At 42.5% G+C, this 24,968-nt stretch overlaps 1 protein-coding gene across 1 annotated transcript in view; it reads left to right on the plus strand.

Moving 5' to 3' along the window:
- The window catches only part of Foxp1 (forkhead box P1), a 235,156-nt gene that overhangs the window by 138,664 nt on the left and 71,524 nt on the right, over positions 1-24,968 (plus strand). Inside the window, 4 exon segments of the mRNA XM_042054470.1 lie at positions 10,254-10,391; positions 11,426-11,515; positions 16,800-16,953; positions 23,546-23,750. Coding sequence (XP_041910404.1) covers positions 10,254-10,391; positions 11,426-11,515; positions 16,800-16,953; positions 23,546-23,750 — 587 coding nt within the window.

Genomic DNA, 24,968 nt, shown 5'->3' on the forward strand with positions numbered 1-24,968 from the left:
TTAACTCCTTCAAGGCCTTCCGGTTGCAACTAAAATGTCTGATAATTGTTACATGCTCGTCCACACAGACCAAATGTTCTAATCAAGCCCATTTAAAAATGCAAATCACCTCATTTCCATAGATTCCAACATTCTGAAAGTGACACATTTGGGGGAAAAATAAGGCTGATAACAGGAAACGTGAATCATGCTATCAGTGACTAATCTGCCTAAGGGGGGGGGACCTTACATGTATTTTATCATTAGGAAGTTAGGGTAAAAAGCTGATTTCATTTTTTATTTTCAGTTAAAGATGCAAGTGACTTCTTTATTTCTGAGGCGACCCTTTTTGCTCTGTGTATTTGTTTGTGAGATATTTTCCATGAAGACATACATATGCATACGTATGTGTATATATGCATATGTGTGTTATATATACATATATACATGTGCAGTTAAAAAAAGGTGTAAATGTGGTAACGTGTTACAAACTCCTGTCAGTGTCAAAGAGAGCTCGAACATAACCAGGTTAAGATTCTACTTCAGGATTTGATGTGTTGCTGTTATTGCCGCTTAAAAGAATAGCATATTATCTTGGATGTTTCAGATTCACCGCTCAGTAAAACAAATCAAGGCGAGGAATTTTGCAGCATGGGGGGGGGGGGGAGTCTCTATTTTATGTGGTTCTTTGTAGCTGCCTGACACATTTCGATGAAAAGTGTGTAAAAATGAAACCAAAATACAGACTGCCTGCCCAGACACTGGCTGCCAGAGTCACTGGGATGTGGTAGAACTCTGTGGCTGACACTTGATAATCGAAGTTGATTTATTGTTCATTAGGACTGCATTAGCCCTTTCAGGCAAGACAGTTATTTGTGTAGTGGCCGTGAGGGGTGAGACTGTAAGCACCTGTCACTTCGAAGGCATGACATAAGCAACCAAATATCAAAATGATGCAAATTAAAATGCATTTGACTAGGTAAAATACTACCCAGCCACATTTTTTCCTTCAAGACAAATTAGCACGGGTCAATTCTAGTGTAGAAGAGATAAAAATGAATCAAAATCCTTGTTTTCCAACTGTAAGGACTTTGCAGAATGGATGCGAGGACTGGACTTTGTATTTGCCAGTTTGCCTAAAGAACTACCTTTCCTTCCAAATCTGCAGCTTTTCTAACAGAAAGTTGGCCGCTTAAAGAAAGGAGAAACGTGGCCTTTCAGTGATTTAATCCCAAGTAATTGAAAGAGAAGGTAGGCTTTTGTGTTGTGTTTTTTAATAAACATATTTCATCAGAGGAAACTTTTGAGTTTGGATTGCTTATATGAAAATTGATGACATCATAGCTAAGCTATGATAATGTCGGATAATAATGTCAACTGCATTTTCTGCAGTGTGTCTCACTCTCGTTTTCTTTCCCCTCTTTCCTTCCCTGGAAGGGAATGATCTCATGGCAGACAATAGAAAACAACTTAAGTGTCAAAAGAAAATAAAATTAGTGAACTTTTGTCTGCAGCCATAGAAACGTGGGTTAACTCATATTTTTTTTTCAGGGATGGAATGGCAACCTTGTGCATGAAGCTATATAGAGTATTGTCTTCTCTGAATTTTCATTTGACAGGGATTTTAGAGGCTGCGATCTTAATTAAATCTCCACCAGCTAGAGCAGTGCATCTAAAGGCATGCAGTGTTGCGTAACCTTGCTCAGTTGGTAAACTGTGATGACTTACAGTTTACTTACCATAGGAGTGGTGGATTGGAAAGAAAATCTTTCTTTTTTTTTTTGTTTGCAGTTAAATGTACCTTAAAAACAAACCTCCTCCATCTCAGCCTTGCCTTTGCACATTGTCAGGGGCTGTCACTTGAAAGATAAACTCCTTTATGACACTGACCAGTTCTGCAACTTTTCAGCCAGCCTCCACACAATGGCAAGAGACAGGGACATTAAAACCTAGATGAATTAAAAGCAATCAAAGTCCAGCTCTGTCGTGGCTAACGTGGCGGGAGTGGCGTTTGAATTACTGGGTTTCTGTGACGATCAGGAGAGAATGTGGTGGCCAGATTCGCAGCTCCTACTAAAATTTGAGTACAGTTTGTATTGGCAGAGAGGAAGCGTGGAGAAATTCATTTTATTATGTGGTCTCGTTGTGGACGGACATCACTAAAGGGGAACCTTAGAACGACGCTCTGAGTAACTGGGGAAACAGTAATCAGTGACAAGCCCCTTGAGGTAGTTCCTTGTGATTTACAGTCAAGGAAAAACGGTAGCAACAGTTGACCAGAAAAGGTTAGAGTGACTGAACACATACATTGTGTCTCTCTGTGTGTCGCATGTGAAGCTCTGCGGTCAGTAACAAGGAGTAACAGTCATCAAATAGCCTTCTTGCTGTCTTGGTCTTTTTAATTTCTAGGGCTTGCAAACACTGATTTATTTACCTTTAGTGTCTTTAAAAGAGATGTTTTTAACTGCTCTATCTTTTTGGTTCACTATATGTCTTGGTAGAAGCTGCCTGTATATACGAGTCATTCTGCATGTGTCATTGTCCTGAGATTTTTGAAGAAGGCTCCCACTTGGGTTGCTGTTGAGATGTCGAGCTGTGCCCCTAGTTTACATTTGGGACAAGAAGTCTAGCTCAGTGCTTAACTGTAGTGTTATAATTGAGGGAAGTCTTGACCCTGTAAGCTAAAACTGTTGTTTGGTGCAAGTTTTTTTTTGGGGGGGGGGTAGCATGGTATTCCTTGAAAACTGTTTGAGTATTTCAGAGTGCCTGTCTTGTGCATTCAGTTCCCCACAACTGCCTTTGATTTAACCCAGACAACCCAGGTCCTCCATTGCTAAACATCTGTCTGTACATTGTAGGGCCTTGACTCACTGGGAAGGGCTAACCTGGGCATCCCCATTCAGATGACAGAAAGGGATCCCCTTTTCTGCGTCCTTCCAACCTGGCAGTTGTTTGGGAAGGAAATTAATTTAGTGTGGGGGAAAAAATGAGTATCATGTCTTTGCGTTAAGCCTCATGCTCACATCGGGTTAAAGCAACTAATCAATGAAAGTGCGGGCTAAGTGTGCCGGTGAGCTTCTTAGAATACCTCGGTATCATGTTTTAATTCTTAAGCTTTATCTTGCCCTTAAATCTGAAACATCATTGTTCAAATAACTGAGAACAAGGTAAATCAACAACATCAAAAAGGTCAGCTTCTGTGATTTCTCAAGGGCTTGTTATTTTGTACTTCCCAATTCTATTTGATGTCTTGACAAAACAAGATGACACAGGGGAGAATACATTAAATTTTGATTTTTTTTCATCTAACCTGTTACGGTCGTGGCAGCTTAATTTCTTTTTTCTCATTTTCTTTCTTTCTTTCTTGTCCCTGAAGATGGCTTTTTGTTGGGTCGCTCTTAATTGTCACATTTCTTCACGAGGCGGGTCCTCACAGGTCCCTCATTTGCGTTGATTTTACAAGGTACTTTTTAAAAACATATTTTTACCTTTCACATGTAGGGAGCTTTTGGTTGGGTTTTTATCCGTATTAGAAATAAATCAATGAATGGAGAAATTGTCAAAGCAGCAACTGATGTTTTTTCTCATGAGAATCTCATTTGCACCCCTTGGCTCAACTGTGATGTATCAGGTGAATGTGCTGGAGTTAACGTGTGAGAAACTGCATAAGTAATTCTTGAACAGGTAAAAGGAAAATGGTAGTGCCTTGGTAAATCCATGGTCAACTTCGGAGCAATCTAATTTGGGCCAGCCTGTATATTTGAATTCACTTACAGTGCTCCCTAATAATATGGGGGAAATATTTATATGTGTTTATTCTGAAATTTTCTGGGTTAGTTATCTTAAAGTTAGGAGAATTACCAACTTAATTCTTAGTTTTGAAAAAAATCTTTTTTTAGGGGGAAGATAAACATTTAATTTTTTTCCCCATGTAATAGTAACCATTGATCTAAAACTATCTTCAGATTTTTCTTGCTTGCTTAATGGTGCATGTTTCTGAGCTGTTTTGATGCAGTTTCTGCCTCTGCCATTGTTTGTAAAAATGTTTCAGTTCAAGAAAACTTACTGAACCAGTCTATTCCCTGTCCTTTTGGGAGTCAAAGGTCAGTGGGGCAGATATTTTCTAAGGAACTTTCTGGACTAGTCTTTCTATCTCCTGCTCTCAGCACTTAAAAATGATTTTGTTGCTTCTGTTAATATAAAATGTCAGAATATTTTACCCATACTGGGCAGTTTTCCAGCCACCTATAGGAAAGTGAGATCGAGGAATGAAAGAGAAGGCATTTTCCTCTATTTAAATAATAGTAACAAATAACAATAATAGTAATAGTAATAATAGTGGTTTGGAAGTTGAAGAGATCAGTTCTTAGCAAGTGATTATTTTCATGTGCAGCTCCTATTGTTTCCTGTATTTAACAATTGCTAATGGGAGAAGCGATTTAATTTATGTAAACTTTACATTTTTATGCAAATGAAGCTGATATTTATTAGAACTAAAACAATTAGGTTGGTGCTTAGAGGCGTAACCTTGGCTGCCTGGGAAATGGTGGAGAATCACATGGCAGCCTCCACTCCCTGTGCTGTAGACAAATGTGACTTTTACCATTTGTTTTTAATGTAAAAGACAATAAGAACTCAGTTTTGCAGGAGATGGCTTCTTGGGGTTGGTAACCGGAAATAACTCCTGACTGGCAGGCAAGTATTGGCCTTAACAATTCTTTGTGAAAGGAAGATAGCCTCTCTTTGATAGAATGTAATAAACAAAACGATAAAAAATGAAATGCTAATTGCATTTTAAAGAGGCCTCTTTTTTTGCTAAAATTTTAATAGGTGGTTGTATTGTTACTGAGAGAACAGTTATGCTGATGAGTGACTACTTAGATGATTTTGCATTAATATAATAACCATTACCTGCCTTAATGCTTTGTACAGTATTGTGGCAAAATAGCTAAGTCTAAAAGAGTTATACAAAAAGCAGCATTCCACAATGAAAGTGAATTATACTTTCCACATGAATACCATGTCTTTTTTTTTTTAAAGACAGAAATATTATGTCAGAAATACATTTCCCCCCCATTTTGTGATACAGCTGCCTTGCGTGGTACTTGATTTAAGTTTTGGAGTGTTTGTTTGTTTGGTTTTTTAAATTTTTTTAGTGACACGGAGAATAGAAGCCCCCTGATTTTTTTTTTGTCTGTCTGCTGATCTGTCTGTTGTAGTTGTTGGTTATTAATTTTGTAAAAAGACATACATTTTCCCAGGTGGTTGCTGGTACAAATACAAGCTAGCTTCCTTATGATCCTAGAAAATTGGGCATAATTCCTTTTTTCTTAAAATAGAGCCATTTTCTTTGTTTGCTTTTGTTTTGACATTCCAGAGCCTTCTAATTGAATTTGTTTTGCCCTCGTTCTGTGGCTGACTGGGTGACACTGCCTAACCGCTTGCTTCAGTTGCCACCCAAACACAGCTTAAAGGATGGAAGGCAGATGAATTTCTGGGGCATACATGTGGCTCGTGAGTGATCAGTGGTCAAAAAGCAGTTTCCAAATAATTCTTTGGAAATAATTTAATGGAAAAAATAATAGATAATTACTGAAAATGATGTGTGAGGTTGCGTTTTGACAATCTCAGTTATATGATTTGTGTACGTAGTCATTTTGAGAGGATGTGAATGGACAAAATCTATGTGTGTTTGTGCTGGGCAGGGGTTCCTTGTAGTTAACTTCAGTGTAAAGGAGAGGGAGAGAAAGCGATGATAACATGTTATTTTCAGTATTTATATTGTGTCATCTCGCCTCCCACCCAATTCCTTCAATTGTCTCCTAGGTTAGTACCAAGTATTGTTTCTATGAATGGCTTTTTTTTTATTTGTTTGTTTGCTTTTGAAATTTCAGTACCCTTCTTCGCCATTGCCCACCTTCCCCCACTTTAAAGAAAGAGAAACAAGAAAGCAGAGTGCATTGTTTAATAGTCTGTAACACAGAGTCTTCTTGGAGAGGAAAAAAAAAAAACTATGTCAGAAGTGACTGAGCCTTCACCAGCAGTTGCTGGTGCAAAAGATGCTTCCCCAGTTGCTGGTATTTAAGCAGCAGCAGGCCCATACTAGCCACGTTCAGATGGCCAGGCACAGCTGTATTTCTGCCGTTCAGGAGGGTTTGTGTGCACCTGGGTCGGGCCACACCCCATTGGTATCAATCAACAGCATACAGCATAGCCTGCACTGTTTTTACTTCTCCTCCTCTTTCTCCTCCTCTTCCTCCTCCTCCTCCTCATTATTATTTTAAATTCGTTATATCCCCTGGAAGCTCAAATAAGGAGTGTCACCTGTAGGTGCATATGTGTGTTTAAGGGCAGTATTTTAAGGCTAGCACTCTTTAAATGTCTGCCAGAAGTTTTATTCGAATTTCTGATCCCTGAAGGCAGCTAGACAGAATCATTCTAGGTTTTCATAAGTTGCCTCCCGTGATTCATTGTGAGCTCATACAGCCCCATACAGCACACTCAATTCTGTACACGCAGACAGTTAACATAGCTCTAGCACAGGCTCAGGTTTTTTTCCTTGCCTTATATTTAAATTGTCTTTTGAGGGGAAAAAAATCAAGAATAAGCTTCAACTCCCAGATAAGGCAAAAGCCCTTGTAGCTACTCTTAGCATCAGAAATGAATTTTTATCTCCAGGAGGGTGAGGTGGGTGTTGGGGCTTGGGGGGGGGGGAGAGGGGAATGACAAAGTTTAGTTTTCATGGAACGTTCTCAATGAGGGCCCTATAAATATTAGACGGCTGTAGTTCAAAACTCACATGACTGTTTTAAATACTATTGATTTAAACCACTGGCTAGATTTTATGAATCAAAGTGTAATTTCTAAGCTTTGGCCATATTTCTCAACGCTAACCCACTCTCTCTCGTGTGCCTTTAGCTGCTTTCCAGACATTCAACACAGGATTAAATGATAGCAGTTACAGTGATCAATAGGTTAGGGCTGCGACAATCACTCTTGCCGTTAATGACCTCAGTAGTAATGGGTAATAAAGTGTGGGCTGTAATAGCCCCTTGCTGGTACTGCATGCCCTTTGATTCCTAGTATTAGTAGGGACTAGCTACACGAGAAAGCTGGACACTGGGAATTAAGGGAGTGGATATATAGGCCATAATTCTTAACTATGTAAAACCTTAAACTATGCCCCGATTTTTTCCCCTTTCTCACTCATTTCTTTTTGTGAAACCTTGCTACAACCTCCTGTTCTGATAAATGGGAGCAGTAACTTGAGGTGTGTGTGTGTGTGTGTGGTGGGGGGAGCAGGGTGGGGAGACCACTAGCTACCAAAATCTGTTTTACTGCATTTGTAAATGAAGCTCCCTGGCCTACTTTGGTGGCTGGGAAGTAACTGGTGTGAAACTGTGGTTTCAGATAGTAAAAGCAAAGTTCAAGCTATCAGGATATAATGGCCCACTTCTGATTACTCAGGGACCGCTCCACTAGTTGGGAGGGTTACTCAGGCTTCTTGAGCCTGGTCCTGGCTGGGCTGCGCCTGCTGCTTGAAGCGTTTTATTACTCATCAGACCCTCCATCAAAGTGTCCAAAGGGAGCAAGCAGGGGAGAGTCAAGTTCATTCTACTGTTCTGCAGTTCGACTGCCAACAGTGAAGAAGTAACTGTGGGAAAAGGAACTGGAGACCATGGGCTCTCTGCAAGGATTTGGAAATTACCTGGACCTGTCAATCTTTCCCTGATCACCCTTCTTTGTTGACAGTCAAAGGGCCAGGGTATTTCTCCTTTAAAAAGCCACACACTATTTTACCAGGCTTAAAATTAAGATGCTTTTTAAAATACATGATAAAAAATTCAGCAAAATATACATACTGCCTACAATGATTTAAATCTACTTTAGTAAAGTATAATAAACTATAGAATACACTCTTTATCCAGTTAGAAGAGATTTGACATTTTTGAATCTACGTGGCCCCCATAGTGTCTCCAACAGCCCCCTAAATTGACCTGTGTCCCTTCTCAGGGGCTCCAGCCCACTTTTAGGAATGACGATGAAGGGATTGTGTCTCTGCCACTGTTCTCTAGGTTCATGCTCATCCCCAGCTCAGATTTTACACCACCCTGTTCCTGTCTGTTTTCCTGTCCATCGCCATTAGACACTTGGCTCACGCCTATTTGTGTTGTACGCCATCCAAGAAATGCAGAGAGAAAAAGAAACCCTCATCATGGCTCCTTTGTTTGCTCCGGGGAGTCTCCTGTATGGCCATGCGACTCTCAAGGAATAGTAAACTTCTTTTGTGATATGTTGACTTCAGGAGCTCCAAAGATCACGATTGGCACCCAGTCCCTATTTTAAAATTCAGAAAGTTTCTTCTGCATGAAGACAAACTCAACTAATTGGAATTAGTGCGTAGATGGTTAGATGTTTTGATAATGTCTTCTTGGCGTTTGCCCTAGACTGTACGCAAGTTCAGTGTTCCAATCCTTGGTGATATTTCATGCTGCGAATTATCTTTTTAAAAGGATAATTTATCCATTCATATACATCTGTCCCTTTTTGCATATAAAAATATTCAGACATGCCCATCTGTTTTAAATTACAGTGTAACTACATCTACACTTAAAAGACCACTGCAATAGGAAGAATTTATGGATGACCTCCCTGGGTTGGGTTAATGAAATTTTTTGAGTACTCTAGCTAGTGTTTTCTAAACATAAGAAACTTGCACCTGAACCTCCCCCAGCCTCACCCCAACACACAACATGCCACATCAACAATAGAGGATGCTCACTGTATGTGAATCTGACCTTCAGGAACCATTTTTAGTTCATCAGAATTAGTGATGCTGAGAAATCGGGACATCAGTGCATAATGAGTGTGAAATTAGGAATGAGAGCTCGCTATGCAAATGACAGGGCAAGCCATGTGAAAAAGTCAAGATAAACTGCATATTAAGACATTATGTTACATAAAATTAACACTCCGTTTCTCTCTTTTGCTTACTGTTCTTCCGAAAGATATTTTTTAATTCTTTTATCTTTTGATCAGCTATTGTCTGCAGGATTTTTTTTTAAAGTGGCACACAGGCAAAGTGCAAAACATATTATTACCTTGTATTGTAATACATGAGATGACAGCAGACCCTTTTTAACAAAGTATATATCCTTTACAGCTTCTAGCTTCTTGCTGGCACATTTGCTAAAAAAAAAAAAAAAAAAACAAAGAAAAGTAAGATGCTTAAATATTACTCTTAGACGTTTGGCTCTTGTCTTTTCTTTTATTGTTTTTTTTTTTTCTTATCTTTTTATGGGGGGGGTGATTTTTCATGAAGTAGTCTTCTTGGATTACGGGGACTGACAAAATGGTTCTCATGTAGTCTGAAAATTAAACACAAGTGCAGTGATTATTTTGAATAGCTAAATTACATTCTAGAAAGCTCGCAGAATTCGCAGCATTGTCATTAGGTATCCGCTTGAATACAATTTGTGTAACCTTGGCCAAGACAGCCTGTCATTTTCATGTCAGTGTTTAATCTGAACAAGACATCATCCTTTCAGATACAGTGTGCAGGTTCCTTGCAGAGATGCCCGTGCAGAAACGTGTTAACAGTTGCAAATACGAAATGCTATCAAGTTCATCACTGTAGCTGTTTGTCACTGAAATGTCATGGAAAGCGGCTTTTACTGGTATCACACATAATATGAAAGAATTGAGACATCTCTATGCTGGGTGAATAAGGATAGGTAAAAGGCGTCCTAGGAAGGGGCTGCGTTTTAAGTTCCCAAGGTGTTGTCCACGATTCTCTCCCCACCACCCTCCTCTGCACCTCCTGAGCATCCTGGATGAGTCTGAAAATCACTGTCCAGAGGGAAGTGGGTCGTACCAGCTGCAGCTGCAAAACTGTTTGTTCCTCCTTAATGTTCTCCCTAAAACAAAACTGAAGTCTAGGATAACTTCTCACAGCTCATGTTGACTAGAGATCTGTTGTGAGTAAGGGTGGGTCTGCCCTGATCCTGAGAGCATTTGTTAAGGTGTTCCCTCCTTCTCTGCTCCTGAAACTGCCCAGGGTGCACGATTTTCTTTTCCACTTCTTGGCTTGCCTGGCATCTGTGATGTCCTGAGTTTTGTTCTTAGCAACAACGTCACAGTAAAATTGATACTGCTGACTCCACAATGCTAATTCCACAAGGGCTAATATAGGATCTGCGGTTGTATCTCTTCACCTGGGAGACTGAGGGTATGTGTCTTCTTGGCTCCCTACTTACCCTTCATTAATGTTCTAGGTCCCCGTGTCAGTGGCTATGATGACACCCCAGGTTATCACTCCCCAGCAAATGCAGCAGATCCTCCAGCAGCAAGTGCTGAGCCCCCAGCAGCTCCAGGTTCTCCTCCAGCAGCAGCAGGCCCTCATGCTTCAACAGGTAATTGTCCTCCTCCTGCCCGCTGCACAGGACCCAGAACCCCACAGCGTGGTGTGTGACGCCCCTTCATCCACACAGCTATTTCCCCTCTGGAAGAATTACCATTTCAGGCTAATGGGCAAAGAACCCCACCTGGCCCCCGAATGATAAGTGTGACATCCGTGCCCCTGAAGGGGCAGAACGATGCCACAGGTCCAGGCCTTGGGTCTGGAGAGTGCCCTGTGGACCGATATTAGGGCTGTGATCGGACTTAATAGGGAACAAAAATCTTTCAGACTCACATGGCTTTGCACTCTTACTTGGTAAGCCTAGAGGCTTCTGAATGGCATGAATCAAAACAACATGAGGTGCACATTGGAAGCCAGTTTGTATAGACAGCTCTTGAAGTCCCCATTTCAACTCCACGGCTTACCTTAAATTTTTTTTTTCTTGAACATACAAAAGAAACATTTTGGAGTTCATTCATTTCAAGGCACAGAGTTTACTTTTTCTGCACATACTGATGCTCAGATAAACTTGTGGCTGCCCTTGAGTCTTGGGGACATAATCCTCAGACTGGAGTGGCAGCCTGAAGCCAACAGATAAGGCCAGCTGCCACAGGGACAGAAGTCACTGATAGAGAATGGTGAGGATAGACTCAGGAAGTTCCCAATGTCGGTGAGGCATACAAGGGTGGGACCCTCCTTTGTGCCTCCCCCCCTGTAATTTAGAAAGCCTGCACTGGAGATTGACCAGACTCTGCAAGGGCATCTTGGCTTTGTTGTACAATCAAAGGTCATCCCTTGCCTTATTTTAATTAATTTGTGTAGAAAATGGTATGTTTTTCAGCGGTTCATTTTTGAGATTACTCCTCAGACCTCAATGCCAAGAATAGTCAGTGTCCGTGGAATTTATTGTCAGGTTTCAAAGTAAAAGGTCAGGCCCTTGCAGATAAAAGGATGCTATTTTTCAAATCACAGTTTGCGCGTGGCATGGATGGGGACAGTGGGCCTTCGTCTTCTGTTACTTACCGTCCCCTCCTCTCTCCCTTGTAGCAGCAGCTTCAAGAATTTTATAAGAAACAACAAGAACAGTTGCAGCTTCAACTCCTCCAACAGCAGCATGCTGGAAAACAGCCGAAAGAGGTACCGACAATGCATATTTTACGTTCAAACCGCAGGTCTCAGGGGACTATCTAGTGGCTATTAAACTGTCATTCATCTTTTAAATGATTGCCCAACTCAGCTGACTCTATCGGTTCTCGGCTTTCAGACCAAGAATTATTGTCCTGTTTGTGCTAAGATTTCTCGATCCCTTACTTTACATCACCACCACAGTGTAGCTCTGTGGTGACGGCATCAGGAGCAGTGTTCTGGATTCCTTCTGTACCACGGAGGACCAGCATGCAGCCAGGATGGGGAGGGGCAAAATTGGAGAAGGACACACACTCACACACACACAAACTCACACACACACACACTCACACACACACACACTCACACACACACACACACTTAGTTGTTGTTGTTTTTTCATCATTTAATTATTGGTTTGTTTGTTTGTTTGTTTGATGAACTCAAGTGTTTGGGCAGGTGGCAATGGCCTTTTACGTTGGCCAGATAGCTTCTTGCGGTGTCAGGCAAGCAAACAAGACATTTAGAGTGTGATTAAACATGCCCGTCTTCATTTGACCTTTTGCATGTTGAGTATGTCCTAATTGCTTAATGCATGCGCTAGATAGCATGACTTAAAGTTAAGGGACTTGGTGTCAGGTCACCTGTTCTTAACTGAGGAAAAGCAAACAAGCAAACACTGCATTGCATTTCCTTCTGTGTCCCAGTTCTTTATAGCATTCCTAATGTGCTGCATTTGGCTGCACTGCCCATGCAGGTGATGCTTGGAGACCCATACACCCTGAGACTTTCCCGGGAGGGTTCGTCCACTTAGCCTTCGGTGTGCTCCATGAGTCCGAGGTGGTGTCACTTTTGAGAGCTGCCTAGGTATTAGGATCCTGAAGCTTCTGCTTCAGGATCTCTCGTCGTGACCACAAAATTTCTGATTCCACGGACAGCGTGCTACCCTCTTTCCTGGCTTCTCTGCCAGCCCTCTGCAGCTAGTTCCTTTGCTCTTGTGGGGGCGTCTTGCCAGGTGACTGACTCCACATCCCTGCCTCTCACACGAGTCTGTGCGATGGCATTACACACGGGAGTTTCCCAGACATTTCTCCCCATGCCAGCTCCTCCCTTTGCACAAATTGGGAACGTTTCCTAGGCCCTGCCAAGTTTCCCCACCCCGGAGGGAGTCCTGTTTAGCAGGCTCCTTGTAAACCCCCCGCGGAGCAGGGGCAGTTTTGGGGTAAAGGGAGGTGGCATATTAATGAAAATGCTGATACAACCTTAAGGACAGTGGCTGCTACCAGGCGCTGCTCTAATAAAAAAGGGAACAGATTAAAAAGTGTCTAAAATGTAAATCTAAAGGACTAACAGTAATTAAAATGGAAATGGCACGGGGAGGGAAGGCATGTAATTGTGAGATATCACCCCGCAGAAGGCTCTCAGCTTTGTTTTCCTGGCTGTTTTTCTAATTCAGCGGGGCTTACTCATCAGTGGCAGTTCAATGCGCCTTAATGACTCCGGGATTGCAGGCATCACTCTGGACAAAGAAATGATTATTGTGCGGTCAAAAGAAGTTCAAAGACAAGGAGGGAATTTCAGTTTTTCCCCTTAGAGATCCACATTCAAGAGCATATAAATTAAGCCAAATGTTAAAAACCACAGTCTGAAAGCTGACTTCAAAGTCACAACTCTCTAATTAATGAACTGCGAGCTTCAGTTTGGACAAGTTGGGGTTTGATGCGCCCATAAATCAACATGACAGGCCTGTTTCACAGTCTCAGACAGTGCTTGTCACTGAGTCACATCAGATGTAAACACAGCAGAAAAAAGAAGGGCTACGAAGGAGGTGCAATTGATCAACAGAATTGGTAACAACCCACTTTTGAAGAACATTATGCATGATCGCAGGAAATGGTTACAGCCTCAAGAGGTTTCCCCTTCTGCCGCTGCTTTTTTGAATCCGATTTCTCACAGCCTTCAAAAGGGAGAAGAAGAATCATGGAGTTTCTCCCCCGTGGCTTGCAGGCAATAACCCCCTGTTGTTATTTTGTGCTTCTTTCTTTTCAAAGGCATCAAAATTTAGTTTTTTAAAGATCTTTAACTCTATATTTGAAGATGCACTAGAAAGGGCTGCCACCGCCACTCTTATCAGTTAGCAGGGGCTGTGTTCTTCCTTCCCGTTGCCACTTCTTATTAACCTCTTATATGGTCTTGTGGACAGAGTTTGGGAAGCACATCCGCGTGCTGGGAAGACATGAAAGTCCAGATGAGCTCTGAGGGTTCCAGAAAGAGGAGGAGTTGGGGAAGTTCCCCCAGTAGAAGAGAGTCCCCGAAGTGCTGTTGTGGAGGGGGAGCATCAACATGATAGTGACTTCTGAGTTCAGGCAGAGAGCGATGGCCAAATGAGCATGCTGTGTCCCCAGGCAGAGGGGCTCCTGCATTGTAGTAGGCTTTTGTTCTTGTTTGTTTGTCTGTATGCATCTTGAGGACTGTAGGCTTACTGTGGCCCGTGGCCTGATGTGGCCTCAGTGCACCTATAGGCAGGCAGTCAGGTGGGGTCAGACAAGTGTGTGTCCTTGGGTTTCACTGTGTGTTCATGGCGCCACCCGACTGTTAGGAAACCCTGCTTCCCTGCAACGTCAAGGGCTTATGTCCCCAGGTCGTCATGCAGGTGACAGTCCCTCCTGTGCTACAGTGAGAGAGTCCCATGGTGGCAGCTGTGGTATGACGTGGCAGTGATAATTTTGGCAAGGTTTGAACATAGACGTTGGCAGGCGGAGCCAGTGTATTCCTTTATGGAATGGACTGTTGTTAAAGGCACACCGTTTTCTGCCTTTAGGTACTTCCTCTCCTGCCCCCTCCCCTTTTTTGGACTATCTGTGAACTTGTAGTCAGAGCACAGTGCATTTTCTGTCTTTTCCTGATACCCCGTGGGGAAGTTTGACTTCCAAGATGTTCCTTTGGATATAGGTGTTGATGGTGTCAGAGATGTAGTCAAGGATACCATGGAAGCACAGCTCCCGGGTCCTGGACTCAGGGTAGTTTGGAAAGTATATGGGAGAATTCATCTTAAAATCGAGCTGGGCGTAGGTGTGGGGGGTGCCATCCTGCATGGTGAGGTGGCTAAGCCGATTGTTTTAAAAGGGCCGTTTGTCCTGGCCAGTTATGACAGTTTATGTTAGGCAGTAGGGAGTAACCAAAGAAAGGAAAACAGACCTTTGACTGCGGCTCTGGGGAGGGGACCCGAAACACGAGGTTTATCAGGGCATTTGAGCATTTTAACCCTGGCTGCTGACCTGTCCGGGGACTGTGCAGAGACCTTTTTTGTGTGCATTCAACTGTGAGAAGTAAACAAACGGCCTCGTATCCTGTGTTTGGTAACTGGGTGGGGAGCACGGTTTGGCAACCAGTGTTGCTTTTAAATTCTTCTCGGGACAATGGGCCTTGTATACTTTTATATCCTGGCTTTTCAAACGTGGACAGCTTTCATGGGCCTTGCCTAGGGATGGCCACGGACAACAGAAAAAGGCATCAGTCATTTTATATAAATACACAATTTTTAAACATTCATTTACAGTAAGACAGGAAGCACTGCCCTAGCCTCCACCCCCCCCCCCACTTATATTTGACTTTAACAGGGGCTAATTCCCCAGTCTTTGACTGTGTCTGTATCCCCCTTCTTTAATATCTTGAGTTAATATCTGTTGAAGAAGTGAAAAAATCCTTTTGACACGAATATAACTATCACTGAGTTTCACATTAATGTGGTAACTGGGGAAGGGGTAAAAACAATTGGATCATTTTCTGCATGCTGTTCTTAAAATGAAAGTACTGGCTTTTCATTTAAATTTATTTAAATTTTTGTTGTTAGTAGTATAGAATTTGTTTTTTTGGAGTGAAACTCAATTAACTTTCTCAGTGGCATGGTGGTAAGTCTGAAATTGGTTACTAATATGAGGATGATAGCTTTTTTTTCCTTATTTTTTTTAACTGTAAAATAAACTACACAGAGGCCAAAAGGAAACCACCATTTTTCTCTTCCTTTGAACTTTGCATCAGAAGGGCTCGGTGCACACACCATTTTATGGCCATATCAGATCGAGGTCATGTGTTAGGTTAACATGAATGCAGTTGTTTGTAAAGTGTCGTTATTAAGCGAAGCAGGGTCTAAAAACACTGGGTCATCTTCTCAGTTGCTGTCCTTTGAAATAATATTTATAATTAAAAAAGAGCTTTTGTGTGTTCCTTAAAGATATATATGTATATATATGTATGTAGATAGACAGACACACACATATTTGGATTCAGTTTGGAAAGGGTTAATTTTTTCCTTTCTAATTGTTAGCTATAGTGTAGCCAAGACCTCCACCTCGATATGATTCCTAGCAGATTTAGGATATTAGATAATTTCCTTCTATTTATTGTATTCCTGCACCATATTATCTTTCTATCACTCAGATAATTACTGAGGAAATCTACATTAATTTTTTTTTGGCCGGGGTAAAGCCTGCTAAACACAGGAATGATGTATTGATGTTTTACACAACAAAAGTTTTCCTCCTGTCATTGTCCAGTCAACAGAGATATTTATCATATCTTAAAGCCCCTCCTTTCAAGAACAAAGTAGGCGGGAGACTCAGGATGACTTGGAAGTTGAAAACTCAAGCCAACCGAAGGAGCTAAAGTTTGGAGTGCCTCTTCACATTAAACGCTCATGGTGGAGGATGATGTTGTTTGCTAAATTATGAATGTTCGTAATTAAAATCTAGTGGCTGTTTCTATGAAAGATTTACAATGTTATTTCGTCGTTTGTCATGGCTAATTAACAATATTAGATGAAGTTTTTCTTCTTCAAAGGTCTGATTTTTTCTCATTTATTTATGACAGAAGTGATAAAGAGTAGTGAACGACCCTTGCCGGTGCAGGCAGGGAGGGAGGCATCTTGTTCTTTTACACCTCAAGAGTTTCGAGTTCAAATCCTTGCACACTAGGAGGATGGAATCTCCTTTCTAGTGTGAATAATTACAGATTTCAAAGTCTCAAAAGTTCATGTCTTGACTACAGAAGTCACGCTATTCCTACTGTCAGGAAAGCAGGCTTGGCAGAAGAACCCTTTCCCTAGGGGGGCGGGCAGCAGAAGCGTTAACACAGACCCCCCCGCCCTTACCTGTCTTCAGACATGGTACATTGTGTCCCTTTAAAACCTTGACATTGAGTCCTCCACTGAGCTCAGGTTGCAGTCCTCAGGGTTTTGAAGGTGGTGGCGAGTTTTGAAAGTGGCCGTCTCATCTCTGCCCCTTACTGTTTCTTGCAGCAACAGCAGGTGGCTACCCAGCAGTTGGCTTTCCAGCAGCAGCTTCTACAGATGCAGCAGCTGCAACAGCAGCACCTCCTGTCTCTGCAGCGCCAAGGCCTTCTAACAATTCAGCCCGGGCAGCCTGCCCTTCCCCTCCAACCTCTTGCTCAAGGTATGCATCCATTACTCGGGAAGCAGCTCTGGGGAGACTGTGGCCAGAGGGGAGGGGGTGTTTCTTGATCTCTACCTGTGTGGAATGCAGAGAAGTGCTTACCCGAAACACGCACAGAAAGGCATTAGCCAACAACCACAAAAGCAGATGGGTGCTTGCAGTGCCTGTTGGTGTCAGGATTCGAGTCAAGGACCTGAATGTTCACGGGGGCAGAGTTGCAGTGTTGGGGAAAGGGGGAACTAATATTCCTTGCTCTTACTAAATGTTTCAATGCAGTCCTTTGGCATTTTGGTTCTGAATGTTCTTGAAACATACTTTTTAAATCATACATATTAAAACATGTATTGCAACATGCAAAGTTCCTTTTTTCCTTCTTCCTTTCTCGTCTCTGAACATATAATCCTTCCCTTCCTCCCTCATTCCCTTTCTCCTTCGCTCCCTGGCTCCTTCTCTTCTCCCTCTCTGATAGGATTTTTGACATAGCTCAGGCTAACCTGAAACTCACAATGCTCCTGCCTCTACCTCCTGAGTCCATAATTCTGGGCTCCTCATTTAAATCTTATAATATTTTATATAAACACCATTTAAAACTATTTATTATTGCATTTTTATTTGCATGTATAGCTATGCACCATGTGTGCCTGGTTCATGTAGAGGCCAGAAGAAGACATTACATCTTCTGGGACTGGAATTAGACAATTGTAAGCTGCCCTGTAGGAATGGCACCCAGGGCCTCTGGGAGAGATGCCTTAACCAGGCGGCTCTTTAGTGCCCTAGACACCAGTTTTTAAATATTTTGGCACAGTATCAACTTTATGTCCACCATAAATGTTAATAAAATCAGTCTGGTTTCTGAAAATTAGCGGAATATTTTTTGTTCTGTTTCTGTTTCTTTTTTATATTTTTCTGCTGATTTTAACTAATGAATTGAGCACTTATTTCCAGTTACTTCTCTCTCTCTCTCTCTCTCTCTCTCTCTCTCTCTCTCTCTCTCTCCCTCCCTCCCTCCCTCCCTCCCTCCCTCCTTCCCTCCCTCCCTTCCTCCTTCCTTCCTTCCTCAATTATTTTTTTTATAAACTTTGATTTCTTGAAAAGTATTAAGGATTTTTGGTATTTTTCATTTGTTTGCTTGCTTTTTGTTTATTTGTTTGTTTTGTCTTTAATTCTTTATTTGTGTGTATGGATGTTTCGCCTGCATGTATGTCTGTGCGCCATATGAATGCAGTGCCTATGGGTGCCTGAAGAGGGTGTCAGGTCTTTGGGAACTGGTGTTACAGATGGCTGTGAACCGTCCTTCGGGTGCTGGGAATCTAACCCAAGTCCTATAGGAAAACAGTCAGTGCTTTTAACCAATGAGCTATCTCTCCAGCCCTGAAAAGTGTCAATGTTTAATAGATAAGATACTTTGAAAGTTGCTGGCATCAGAGACAAAGGGAATCTGTAGGTGTTCTTAGGACACCCTGTGGGTGTAAGCAGCTGTGATTTATTCAAGACTAAAAAGGGAAGTGGGGGGGGAGGATGTCAGAGTCCATGACTGTGACTAAAGGCCAGTTCCCTTGTCCCCAATACCCATAGTCCTATGCGTGCCCAGTTCACATTCTTACTGAAAGAAAAGAAGCCATACTGATAGCTGTGTTGAACACAGAAAGATGTCTTGCTTGCTATTCTACCAGTAGTCAGAGATAGCAATGGTTTAATTATTCACATAGTATTGAGTACCATAATTAATGTAAGGCTAATTTAAATCTAAACAGGATGTTCATGGGCTCTTTCAGATACCATGGCATCCTCTCCTCTCTTTTCTTTCCTTTCTTCCTTTCTCCTTTCCATTTTGCCTGTTTTTCTTCCAGACAGACTCTCTCGCTTTGTAACCCAAGGCTGGCCTCCACCTCCTGTCTCAGTCTCCTGAGCAACAGCTGAGAATTTAGGTGTGTACCAAGACCCAGTCTGACATATATCTTTTTCTATGAGGGATTTGAGCATCCTTGCTCCATGATATTCACTGTGGGATCCTACGCAAGCATGGCTGCGTGTGGTACTGCAGATTCCACATCCTTAAGGCCCGCAGTTCTTGCTGTAGCAGATCAGGATTTGCTACTGGATAGATGGAAGCTACGCCTTCCTAGGATTTGTCCTAGGAAGGCACTGGATTCATTTGCCTTTTGAATCTGGGTGGGAATGATGGGTCTCTTTTGCACTGCTGAAGAGGCAGTCATTTGTCTAGAAATTTTTGGTGTTGCATGGAGGCAGTGAGGCGTGTCTATTTGTTTTTTGTCTCCCGAGTCAACCACACCCAACATCTGTCCCTTAGGGTTTTTGTTGTTGTTTTTCTTTGCTTTTAATGCTAAGACTGTGGCTCTTTGCTCCTTTCACTTCCTCCTGCCCTCCCACCTGTCCTCGCCTTGTCTACTGAGCTGCTTGGCATCTGAGAGGCATCACATCCATTGCCGTCTGGTGGGAAGAAGTGGGAGCTGAGCACAGGGCAAAGGAAGGACACTCTGGCTAATGCATGTTTTGTGCTTGCATAATGTTATAACCTGCATTAATTACACCCTCTGGTTTATTGCTGGAAACATGGAAGGCTGTTCTGACACACCCACCAGACTCGGGCTTCACTCGCTCTCCTCTTTTCCCACCGCTCCCGCCATACTATTAAGTTTGCTCACTAAGGTTCATTGTTACAGTACATCAGTTAAGCTGTCCGAAAAGAGGGCGATTGGGCAGTGACAAGACAAGCTCACGTGTAATGCGAGAGAAATGAATGTGCTGATGCATGCAGTGTAATCTCTGCAGTGGCACATCAGAGACCCCCGTCGGCAGCACGCCGGCTGCGGCATTGATGGATATGCTGAGCAGTCTGCTGTAACTATTAGCGCCTGCAACGCTAGGAAAGGCATATGTAGAGTCTAAGGGGTACGCCCGAGATGGCATGCGTGTCAATGTTGGTATGTGTGGCATTGGTCGCTGGGTAATAAGGGGACCACAGTTAATGCTGTCTCTCATGAAGCAGGAACTCTCTTCAGTCTCCCCAGCCTCCTCTGCAAAGTGGCCCAAGAGCGTTCAGTCACGTTTGAACTACAACACAATTCTTTTTTATCCGAGAGATGATGGCTTAAAACTGATGTCATTATGAGGTTTAAATCAACTTTCTGCTTGCTTGAACATGGTCACCTGGGTACGGACGTACAAGGACAAAAAAAGGTTGATCAACTGTTTGTCTTGGAGCCCGTGATACCTGGGGTTGTAAAATTGAGTTCCACAAGCAGTAATCTGTCAACTGTCCCCGCAACATACATTTTTTAAACCTGTGCCTGCATTTTCTTTTATAATGAAGGGACAGGTTGTCCTAGAAAAAAAAAAAGAAGCAGAAGATAAAAAAAAAAGAAGGAAAGAAATGTTGTGAGGCACCAGGGCGAGGTGTCTGAAAGAGCTGGGAGTGCCCACTTCATAATGAAACCATCAGGACTCTCCCGCAGCTCCTGCATGGCCCTGTCAAGTTACCTTAAACCTGTGTGTAAATCTGAAAGTATGGGCATAGTGAGTGATATCTTAAAGGCCTTTTTTTCCTGGAGATTTTATATACTATATTATATAATATAGTATATATGCTAGAGTGTTTTTCCTTTTGGCTTATTCTAGAGCAGTGGTTTTCAACCTTCCTAAGGCTGTGACCTGCTTAATACAGTTTCTTATGTTGTGGTGATCCCCAACCATAAAATCACTCTTGTTGCTACTACATGACTGTAGTTTTGCTACTGCTAGGAAGTTAGGCAGCCCCTGTGAATGGGTCATTCAGCCCTGGCTGAGAGCTGCTGCTCTGGAGCCTCCTCCTCGTTTGCTATAATAAGTCTCTCTCTTCTCATCCGGTTTCATTCAGCATTTGATTGTCCTTAATACCAATAGCTTTATACAGAAATGTCCCACTTCTGTTATTACAACCTTTTAGTTTTTATTAAATATGGACTCTGCCTGCTTTGTTATGTACCGATCAATGGATGGAACACGTGATACCTAAAAAATGGAATCCACGTAGTCTGATGGGTACCAGCTTAGCTGCTGTCTGTCTTCACCTGTCGTGAGGTGTCGTCATCCTGGAGTAGCTAGTAGCCACTGAGTAACAGTGACCTGTAAAGGAGGAATCCAATCAACTGCTCCTGCCTTCAGTCTATGGAGAATATGTTGGACCCTAATGACCGCATTGACATTTTGCCCCAGAGTGCTGTTGTCACTGATGGGTCCCTCTTTCTGCCTGGTCCATGTGGGACGCAATTTGCCAGTCTCCCGGAATAGAAGAAAAGCAGACTCCCAACACTGCACGTGCAGTTGTAATGCGTGGTGAACACATTTGTCTTGTTCTTCATTTGCCAGAGAAGAGCTGTCCCTTTGGAGTATTCTCCAAGTCTTGTTCTTCTTAGAAGGAAGGTGTGAAGGCAGCTGTTGGTAGACCCATGTTCTTCCCCTTGCAGGTGACCCAGAAATCAATTAGTCGGAGTTGAAAAATAGGTGGCTATGTCTTTCCCTGTGTTCACTCACTGGAAAATAAAAATAGGTGTTGACTTCTCTGCCTTCATACCAGTACGCTCTCGTCTATAGACCAGCCTGTTCCCCGTTGTTTCAATTGAGTAAACCCTGGTCCCAGGGTCAGCTTTGTTTACTGGTAATTGTCAGTGTGTGGATCACAGTGGCAGACCTGCTAGCTGTAGGCACATCCTACCTGTCACTTTGAAAAGGGGTTGAAAATAATAGCTCACATGCAGCAAAACCGTACCCAGGATTGTGTCGTGACCTTTCCCTTTGGTTAATTTGCCTCAAGGTTTGATTTCAGGGGACAAGGAATAATTGAATATGCCTAATAACTAAATGCTCATTTGGGACAAAATCCATCAAAATATAATTGGCATTTGATTTTTATGAAGGGAGAAAGAAACCCACTCGGGTGTCGAGGATGCATTTGAAGGATCTCTGACCACTCGATGTATTATTTGACTCTCCCTTTATAATATATATTAATTGCAAATACTTGAGCATTTGAACATTTTCCCGGAGCACTGCTTGGAGAGACCAACTGTTTTTGTTACTGCTCCTCTTAGAAAGGCGGGGAAGGTTATTGGTCTGCTGTGCAATAATTTACTCCTCTTTGATATGCAAACGATCCACGGTGAATATAAAAAAATCCTATCAGACTCATTTCACAGTTCTTAACCACTCGGATTCTCTGGAGCCCATTGCCTCATTAGGCCAGTGCTCTCCAATGCCAGCATAATTAAAATCTTTAACAGTTTAGCAAAGTAAAGATGTTTGGCTGATCACGTTGAGATGATTATCTAGCCATTGTATTCTAAATGACAAAAATAAATTAAATTTAGACCTTGGCATTTTTTTATTATGTGTTTCAAATGAATTTAATGCACACAGCCTTCTTTTTTTTCAATCCATTACGTTTGGGTTTGGTAGGAAACAAGCCTGTTTCGGCTGCTGCTATCTAAGCAGAAAATGGCTGGCTCTCTAGTAGCGCCGATGGGGACAATGACCTGCAGCCCAGACAAGCAATTCTGAGGTGGAGTTGCCTTGGAATGTACAGGGTGTGTGGCTGCTTTTCCTCCTTCAGAGGAAGCTGTAGCTTCTGCTGTTCTTAGGTGCAGTTCAGAACCTGTCTCTGGGCATTCAGGCCAACCTAAAATACACAGTGAATTAGAATTTGGGAAGTCTGGCCTGTGCAGGCTTTGCTGGATAGGATAAAGATACAATGGTCCACAGAGATGAGGTGAACATGCCGATGGGATCTCACCTTAGAGAAAATAATGGCTGACAAGAATTTCTTGGAGACCCTTGCCCATTTTGACCCCATTCAAGCAAACAAGAGAACTTTATTACTCTAAGCTGATTTTCCTTTCCATTTTACTCTGCAATGGCTCATTAGCATTGATCTCAAAAATGACAGTAATAATAGTGTTACTTGTATAAAAAGTTACACAGTCTTCAGTAGACACATCCATCAATTAAGCATGTGGTACTAGAAACCAAAATTAATGAGGAAGATAGGTGTGTTAATGAAATAATCATAGTATAATCAATTTGACTGTTAAAAGTTGAAAACCATTTCAGGAAGATGGTATGAATTCATAATTTATGTCTAAAAGTGATTAATACAAACTATATTTAATAACAAAGCTATTTGTCATCATTTAAGACTTAAGCACAAAAATTACTCATTTTGTGGTTCATGTTGTCATGAGCCTATAGTTGAACGAATTTATTTTGAGGCCTCCTATGTGCCTAGAAGTAAGCTGTCCTGCCTCTGCTCTCCTAAAACTGAGAACCAGCCTTTGGATGGAGGGAGCCATGCTGTTCCTTGCATCCTTTTCAAGGTGTCTGTTCTACTTGAAGAGGGGACTTCAGTGGCTGCTCAGTGGGAGGGTGCACTTATCACTACCATATTTGCGTAGTTGGGAGGGCAAAACGAAAGTGTGAACTCCCCAAAGCCCCCTCCCCAACACTAAGCTTTGTTTACTGACTCTTTGATTTAATTACTGTTTGAAGAGGGACGGAATTAGCTGTTAATTGATTTGATTATCCAATTTGTTTGTTTCAGGCATGATTCCAGCGGAACTGCAGCAGCTCTGGAAAGAAGTGACAAGTGCCCACACTGCAGAGGAGACCACAGGCAGCAACCACAGCAGCCTAGACCTGACCAGCACGTGTGTCTCATCCTCGGCACCATCCAAGACCTCCCTCATCATGAACCCACACGCCTCTACCAACGGACAACTCTCGGTCCACACTCCCAAACGGGAAAGGTAGGCGCACACCCACCCCTGTCTGTGGTCAGTACTGTCTTCCACCTGGAAGGGGCAGTTGGCCTTGCCTAGTTCTTTGTCTCTGGGAAACCTCATTGTACTCATGGGGCTTGAATGTTCATATGATTACTCCAGAGTGTTTTCTCTATGGTTTGGGTGTGAGGCATCTGATCATTTGTACCTTTTCACCATGGGGTTAGCACTTTCTCAGATGGACGCTCGTCTTAGGAGCCCTGGCAGGTGTCTGGTAGTTCCTCCTTGGAAGGGTTGGCTCCCAAGGCCTCCAGGTCAACTGTGTGCTTTGTCGGGAGCTCACTCCATGCGGAGTGAACACCTTGGCTCGGAGCACCTTTGGAGGCGACAGTGCTGTGTGCTGTGGACAATTTCAAGTCTTGGTGTGAGGACTTGGTGTGAGGTGGTGTAAGGCCAAGCGCTTACTGCTAGTATGCACTGCTCCCGCTAGAAGTGGGGGAACCCATGTTCATCTTGTGTCCCAGAAGGAAGCGAAGGAAGCATGAGCCTTTTCGGCATAGACACTAAGGAAAGATTTAAAGGATGGTGAGTTGGACTGAAGCTCACTTTCTCCTCATGGTCCTTGAGGTAGCATTGTCCCATCTGGTTGCGTTCCTGTTTACACTTTATGTTTTCAGTGCCCCGAGCTCTTGATGGATGGTAGTTGAAGCTTGGACTCTTTTAAGATCCTGACTGTGTTGTGTTCCTTAAGCCCCAGAGAAAGGAAGTTGTTTGTTCATTGTGTTTTACCCAAAAGCAGTATTGCCAATGTTGAAGTATGCTTCAGAAATGGAATATATAATGTTCTTTAAGTGGACCGTTTCTTTTCCCCTGCTTACTCTGTTTAGATCCTTTCCTGTATATTTCATAACGTAGAGCTTGGAGACACAGAAGGCAAGAAGCCTTACGAAGAATTCTCCCAGCAAAGTACTTTTGTCAGGCAAAAGCAAATCCGCTATTTTGTTTTTTTAAGTCCAGATGACTTGGTGAGAAAGGTTAATTTTTGTCTATCAACTGAGCAAGAGTAGTATCATTTCATACGTCTTCTAAAATGCTGAGCACTGTGCCCTCTGTTTTAGCTAGCTATGCATTGCTATGTTAGACAAACGCTGTCTGAAATACAATGTGCAATTCTTCACAATTATGTAGTGGTGTGTCGGTATGTGACCACCTGCACGGTGGCGTCCAGTTAATATAATGGAAACG

Source organism: Arvicola amphibius, chromosome 2, assembly GCF_903992535.2.
Source record: "Arvicola amphibius chromosome 2, mArvAmp1.2, whole genome shotgun sequence".
NCBI classification, from domain to species: domain Eukaryota; kingdom Metazoa; phylum Chordata; class Mammalia; order Rodentia; family Cricetidae; genus Arvicola; species Arvicola amphibius.